Source organism: Chanodichthys erythropterus, chromosome 21, assembly GCF_024489055.1.
Source record: "Chanodichthys erythropterus isolate Z2021 chromosome 21, ASM2448905v1, whole genome shotgun sequence".
Lineage (NCBI taxonomy): Eukaryota > Metazoa > Chordata > Actinopteri > Cypriniformes > Xenocyprididae > Chanodichthys > Chanodichthys erythropterus.
This window is the reverse complement of record NC_090241.1, coordinates 11,951,693-11,959,687: the sequence shown is the minus strand read 5'-3', so window position 1 is coordinate 11,959,687 and position 7,995 is coordinate 11,951,693. Positions and strand designations below refer to the sequence as shown.

Genomic DNA, 7,995 nt, shown 5'->3' with positions numbered 1-7,995 from the left:
CCTCCCAGAAGCGTTTCACATAATTGCGTTCCCAAACACTAGCATCTGAAATCAAGAGAACATGATAGTGTTTATTGCGTTTCGTCTGCCACTCTTGAGACGCAAGTCATTTATGATGGAGGAAAAAAGAGCAACACTTTCTTCCCCGATTGCAGCATCTTCCATTTTTATTATGGTTTTTTTGCACCAATTTCGCTGGAAGTGACGTTTTTGGTCTCTTGAACACATGGGATGGAAACGGTGCTATTCGCAAATGTTTTATGCAATATTCCAGTTTTGTGCACAAGTTCGCAAAATTCACAACATAGCTAATGACAGTGGAGAAAAGCATACAATTTCAAATCATGCACTGATGAAACATCTACTATAGTGAAATATTAGTGATTTTATATGCAAAAAATGCATTTCCTCAGAATTCACAGCAGTGAAGAAACTTGCCTTTTGCCTCCATAATGAGGTTGCATCATATTCATCTGCACAGACCTTCAGAAAATACAGTTTCAGACTGATGAACACTTTCAAATTTACTGTTTGGAAAGCTAACGGAGCAATGAGAGACTGAAGAGATAAACAGCGCTGAAGAGACTTTATTTGCTCACAGTACATGAAGATCAGCTCAACAAACCAACACAATCCTGATACCACAGTCACACACACACATTCACACACACAAATGTATCTGGATGGACGTCTTCTCACGCTGCATCAACCATCCTCTTCATCCGTGATTCACCAACATGCTCTGCAGAGAAAGAACAAAACGACACGTCAACAAGTGCTTATTTCCATAATAAACGTCCTTCATCATTCAAGCGTTCACGTGTCGCTCACCTCTTCTAGCTTTAGTTTGAGTTATCCTATAACCAGCACATGCTCAAGTCAAACTCTCCCACGCGCACACACACACACACCTTTTTGTGAATTGTGGGGACATTCCATAGGCATAATGGTTTTTATACTGTACAAATCTATCACCCTACACCAACCCTAAACCTACCCATCACAGGAAACTGTGCACATTTTTACTTTCTCACAAAAACTCATTCTGTATGATTTATAAGCCTTTTGAAAAATGGGGACATGGGGTAATGTCCTCATAAGTCGTCCTCTCCTTGTAATACCTATGTCATACCCATGTCATTATACAAATTTGTGTCCTGATTTGTCACAAAAACATGCACACACACACACACACACTTGTGGTTTACTGGGACTATCCATAGACGTAATGGTTTTTATACTGTAAAAAGTATAAATCAGAAAAATATGCACATGCACACACACTTACACGTTGCTTTCACAATATTAGTGAGGTCCTCACATAGACGCAATTTTTTCTATATGATGGTGATGATATTTGCACACAGACCTGCTGAAATCAGATTTAAAACATTTGATTTATTATTTTTATTAAATTATTTTTGAGTCTTTCAAACAGTGAATAGCTCTCCAAAAGTCACTTTTCATCATGTTTCACTATATTTGTGAGGACATTTAAAAAAATTTAACCAAAGACTATAGATATAGAAAGACGGTTTGCTCCTATTACTTATGAATGGGAGAAACTGCAATGCGCAATATGATGTAATACGTCCCGCCTTCTAAGTAAAAGAGCCAATCGCTGACTGATAAAATCATCGTGTCACTGCGGCTGCCGTTAGAAGCTCACGCTTAGGACTGTATATGCGCATGGTCTAGCCTGAAAAATAAGCTTTTTTAATGCTATTCGAGTACAAACCCGATTCCAAAAAAGTTGGGACACTGTACAAATTGTGAATAAAAACAAAATGCAATGATGTGGAAGTTTCAAATTTCAATATTTTATTCAGAATACAACATAGATGACATATCAAATGTTTAAACTGAGAAAATGTATCAATTTAAGGGAAAAATAAGTTGATTTTAAATTTCACGGCATTAACACATCTCAAAAAAGTTGGGACAAGGCCATGTTTACCACTGTGGGGCATTCCCTCTTCTTTTTATATCAGTCTGCAACCTTTAGTCCGGATGACATGGCATCCCAGTTTTCCAAGAAGAACTTCAAATTTTGATTAATCTGACCACAGAACAGTTTTCTACTTTGCCACAGTCCATTATAAATGAGCCTTGGCCCAGAGAAAACGCCTGCGCTTCTGGCGTTTCATGTTTTATCATGTTTAGATATGGTTTCTTTTTTGACCTATAGAGATTTAGCCGGCAACGGCGATTGGCCCGTTGGATTGTGTTCACTGACACCGATGTTTTCTGGAAGTATTTCTGAGCCCAGGTTGTGATTTCCATTACAGTAGCATTCCTGTATGTGATGCAGTGCCGTCTAAGGGCCCGAAGATCACGGGCATCCAGTATGGTTTTCCGGCCTTGACCCTTACGCACAGAGATTGTTCCAGATTCTCTGAATCTTTGGATGATATTATGCACTGTAGATGATGATAACTTCAAACTCTTTGCAATTTTTCTCTGAGAAACTCCTTTCTGATATTGCTCCACTATTTTCCACCACAGTATTGGGGGAATTGGTGATCCTCTGCCCATCTTGACTTCTGAGAGACACTGCCACTCTGAGAGGCTCTTTTTATACACAATCATGTTGCCAGTTGACCTAATACGTTTCAAATTGGTCCTCCAGCTGTTCCTTATATGTACATTTAACTTTTCCAGCCTCTTATTGCTACCTGTCCCAACTTTTTTGGAATGTGTAGCTCTCATGAAATCCAAAATGGGCCGATATTTGGCATGACATTTCAAAATGTCTCACTTTCAACATTTTATATGTTATCTATATTCTATTGTGAATAAAATATAAGTTTATGAGATTTGTAAATTCTTGCATTCCTTTTTTATTCACAATTTGTACAGAGTCCCAACTTTTTTGGAATCGGGTTTGTAGAAGAAACAACATTCATGGGTCAGATTTTGTTGCTCATTTGAAATATGCTATTTAATTGTGAGTTCACCAAGCAGTTTATGAGATTTCAGGATTCCCCCATTCTTGGATGCCCGAAATAGCTGCCCGGAGGTATGCCGCAGAGTGAACAGACTTTCCTTGAAATGGACTCTGATTTAACCTATGCAAGTATGTAAACAAACTGTCTTAAATTCAGTTGGTATTGTCTCTGGGACCATGGTTCAGTTTAGTCAGCAGTTTTTTGTATTTAAGTTTTTGTTTTTTTTCTGGTTTCACACCAAAGTAGCATTTGTTATTTTACTGTATTACTTAAATGAATTTAACACTATTACATTACTTTATCATGAGAATAATGTCAAATGTTCATGGTAAAGTAATATTATAGACTTACATTTCACTATATATAGTTTAGCATTCAGAGAACAGACAATATTCAAACTACAGCAGCATAAGATATGTGTCTTTTTTGTCAGCAGACATTGTAACAAAGCTGCACATCTTCAATCCTCAGTGCAGACGACACGCGGCCTTCAGCCCGACAACACCGAGCCAAACGGGCCACAGCTGGAATGAGGCGTCCCAATCAAGCCAAAGGAGCATAAAATGAAGATGCCAGCCTGAGCTGAGGAGCGCCGCGGGCATCACAAAACACTAAGCAGCTTCCCCCTGTCCCTGACGTGCAGATTGTGCTGTAGATTAATGAGTCGGCTGGCGGCTTCATCAGTGAGCAGCTTCACCTTCTGACTCTCTGAACAAGCACATGAGTCAAAGCTCACTCTGAAGACCCGCTGCCTTACTTTATTATGACACACAGAACCCTGCGGCCATCTGAATGACCATCATTACAGTCCTGGACAGATAATGGGACTCACTCAAAGACACACGACAGGGCCCAAAAAAAATAATGGACACTTTATACAGTATGACGACAGAAATGATTCAACCGATTATCATTTTATAACAGATAAATCTGATCAGATATCAGTGGACAGGACTGCTATATGTTATGCTGCCTTCACGTGCTATTGGAAATTTGATAATTGAAGTTGTGATTACAAGCTCATTGCAATCATGTTTCAAAATGGGAGGGCGTTCATGTGCAATTTTTACCTAGGAAACTCGTATTTATGATAACTCCAAATTACAAATGAGAGCTATGTGTGTGTGTGTGTGTGTGTGTGTGTGTGTGTGTGTGTGTACTTGTTTTTGTGAAATATCAGGACATAAATGTGTATAATGACATGGGTATGACATGGGTATTACAAAAAAAGGTGAAATATGAGGACATTCAGCATGTCCCCACTTTTCAAAAGGCTTATAAATCACACAGAATGAGTTTTTGTGAGAAAGTAAAAGTGTGCACAGTTTCCTGTGATGGTTAGGTTTAGGGTTAGGGGTAGTGTAGGGGGATAGTAAATACGGTTTGTACAGTATAAAAACCATTATGTCTATGGAATGTCCCCACATTTCACAAAAACAAACATGTGTGTGTGTGTGTGTGTGTGTGTGTGTGTGTGTGTGTGTGTGTGTGTGTGTGTGGGTGTGTGTGGGTGTATATATATATATATATATATATATATATATATATATATATATATATATATATATATATATATATCTCGAATCTGATTGGCTGAGAGGTCTTTTCAGTCATGCCATATTCTACCAGTATGAGAAAGAGTCCGTTAGTGATTTTGACTTTATGAATGAGTCAGTCAGTCATAAAGACTTTTATATTGAAATGGACTGAAACAAGGACGTTGTTTTTACTTTAAACATCTCATGCATTGACTACACTGTAAACCCTAATGCTCTAAATTAGGGATGCAGAAAATTAGGGATTCTGGTATCGGTATCGGGCCCGATACCAAGCTTGTGTACTTGTACTCGTACTCGTTAAAATACCCCTGATACCAAAGACCGATACCTTGCGTGATGTAACTGACAGAATTTTCCTGCACAGAGACACCGGTGGCAGCAGCATAAACAATGTCATCCTCAGAGGTGTGGAAATACTTCAAAATGAATGATGACAAAACACACATTACAAACTGCATGCTTTCAATCACAATTTGTTATCGATTAGTGAAGGCAGGCCACGGAATAGGCGGAATCACACTGAATGACACAGACCAGAAGCGCTCTCTCGCGCACGCGTTCTCTCTTTCTTGCACGCAATCCCAGTTCTCAAACTGTGCACGATCGGTTCTCCTCATGCCTGAATGGTCAAATGCACACATAGTTGTCAAAATGTCCATCGTGTGGAGTATCTCACGTAAATACAGTCAGTTATGGCTTAAGTGGACATAAACCTTTGGGTTAAAACAGGATATGTGTCAGTATCCATGGATTTGGTCTTAAAGGGACCGTAGCCTATATTTGTCATTAATGTTAATAACTCAACAAAAGATGTTAAATAAATGTATACCTGGTAAATAAACCTACTGTATCTGAAAAACACGTTTATTTAATTTGTATCTCTATAATATTTGTTGTATTTTTGTAATTTTCTTTTTATATTACAATTATATATATTGGTAATTATGCCCTTTGAAGGTTATTGGACACTGAAATTTTTGTTCTTTAAGTTTGTGACAAGCACATAAAAATTATTACTTTTTTCATTAGAGTAATAATAAAGAAGCTGTCCTACATTCATTAGTCTCACTGGGTTATGCTTGGAAAACTGCCACATCACCACAAAAAAAAAAAAAAAAAGAGAGAGAAATTAATAAATGTATAGGTATCGGTATTGGCGAGTACTAGAAAAAAAGTATAGGTACTCGTACTTGGTCCTTAAATTGGTATCGGTGCATCCCTACTCAAAATACTTAATTGTTTTGAGTAGGACAAACTTAAATTGAACAAATTAGTTCAGTTAAATTAACTGCTATGAGTATTTAGACCTTTCTTTTTCTTATGAGTTCACAGCACTGACATGTTTCAAGTAAACTCAACTATTTCATTGTTTGATGAAGAACTCATTGTATGAACTAATTTCTTTTAATTTAGACGAACTTAAGTTTAACTGAAACTGAACTGCGATTTCTATTTCACAGCATGCTTTGCCCATAGGACTCGAAAGGGAAAGTAAAATAACGTGTTATATAATGTTTTTGCACAAGATTAATGGTAAGGGAGATTTAGTAGTGATTAATGTTTTGTTATGCTAATTTAGAAGAGTTTCTGTTAATGTGGGTTTTTGGAGAGTTACCATCATGGTGACAAGTAGAGCATGTGGCTTAATATGAGAACAGGTAAGTCACATGTTTTAAGTTGCTGTTTTAAGTTAGCAAATTAGCAAATTGGTTTACAGTGAAGTAAACTCATTTGATTTGCAAGAATGGGAATGTCTTAAATGTTAAAAGGACAAAGACAAAAGATGTCGCTTTCCTCAGTGAACATTCAAACTGATTTTGTGATTATGAATATAAGATTGACCTGAAAGATATAAGCTAAATGCAGGTAATACACTCGCTTAGACGATCTCTCTCTCATAATACTTTACATATTACAGTGAATTTCAATGAAGCGACTCAACGTTCCTTCTAAAGTGACGTTTTAGAACTAGTAACGGGGGCTTGGACTCAACTGTTAAACTGTCAACTTGAGATTTGAATTTTTGGCGGAAGGAAGTGGTTCCTCACAAAAGAAGGTTTTTAAAGACACTGTTGTTGTTCTTATTTATTTGCACACTTGTGACGTCAACTGTTATATAAACGCAATATCACACGAGTAGCCCTGTGATATGGCAGCCATATCGCACGGCTACTTGTGTGATATTGCTCATATATATACTCATATATATCGCATTATCTGACACAGTCACTATCCTAACAGTCAAAAATATAGTGTAGTCTGAACCCAGCATAAATATTTTCTTCCTGTCTGGCGTGAAGAGTCTCAAGTGTCTGCGATGTTCTGTTCTCTACATATGGCTCAGGTACATGGAAGCCTATTTCATAAGAAAAATAAATCATGCTTTTTGGTAAATCATAATTATATCATAAATATCAAAATTATGAGATACTAAGTCATAATTCTAAGATATTATGAGCGACTATGAGATATTATGATTACAGGACTTGGCAGATGGGAGAGGTGAAACAGAATGACAATACAAAGACACTTAATTCATGTGGCATTTCTCATCCAGTACAGTTTGTGAAATCATCCAATATGAAATCCTGGAATATCCAGAATGAGGCATTCATGTGCCACATTTAGCTTCAAATGCCAGTGGGTTCAGTGTGAAAGCCTTACAAATATGACAGTCAGGGGACATCTACTGACTGCTAGAGATATAAACACGATACTACAACCATCATGGTCAGGAGGAAACAATGTCTGTCAGCTTCATTATCTGAATCAATCACACAGACAGTCTTATAACTGCAGGATGGCACATGAGAAATGTCAGAAGCATTCATGATCTCAGGATCGTCCTGACATGCGTTTCTTTCATTATCATCGCTCTTTCAATCAGCCAGCGGAGCGGATCTCGAACGCGGCATTAAACTGGGCTGATCTGCTCTAAAACACTGAACCTGGACAGGAAGATACTGAAGCCGTTCACTATACTGTGACACATAGATGTTCTCAGTTTGGGATATCAGGATATGAAACTGACCTCTTGTTTGAGGCAGAATATCATATTAAGTTGTGAGTTACAGTGATCTTACCACAGTAAAGTGGTATGGTCATGCCTCGCTTAACTGTAAAATACCTGTAAAGGCATAGCCGCTTCTGATGAAGTGCCTTTAGCAAGAATCAATCATTTTATCTTGTATAGTGTGTCATAGTGGACGACAACCGACGTTGCGTCTGTGACGCTTCACAACATCACGACAGAGAGACAAGCATGTTTAATTTCACATCTGTGACGTTGACCAATAGGAGCACAGAAGCTCTTCTGTATACAGCTTTCAAACATGGCAAAATGAAAGAGAGACAATGGTATTGGTGCTACTAGGTAGAATTATGAGATGGAGGAAAGGTTCATAGAGCTATGGCAACAGTATTCCTGCCTTTATGATGTTTCCTCAAGGGATGACCACAACAGAGAGAAAAAAGATTAAAGGTGCTAT

General features: G+C 37.7%; 1 protein-coding gene across 1 annotated transcript in view; it reads right to left on the bottom strand.

Moving 5' to 3' along the window:
• Nucleotides 1–551: 551 nt before the first annotated feature.
• The window catches only part of chchd6b (coiled-coil-helix-coiled-coil-helix domain containing 6b), a 33,205-nt gene continuing 25,761 nt past the window's right edge, over nt 552–7,995 (bottom strand). The window contains exon 8 of the mRNA XM_067373798.1: nt 552–742. Within this exon, the coding sequence (XP_067229899.1) occupies nt 719–742 (24 nt within the window). The 3' untranslated portion in view covers nt 552–718. The remainder of the gene's footprint in view (nt 743–7,995) is intronic.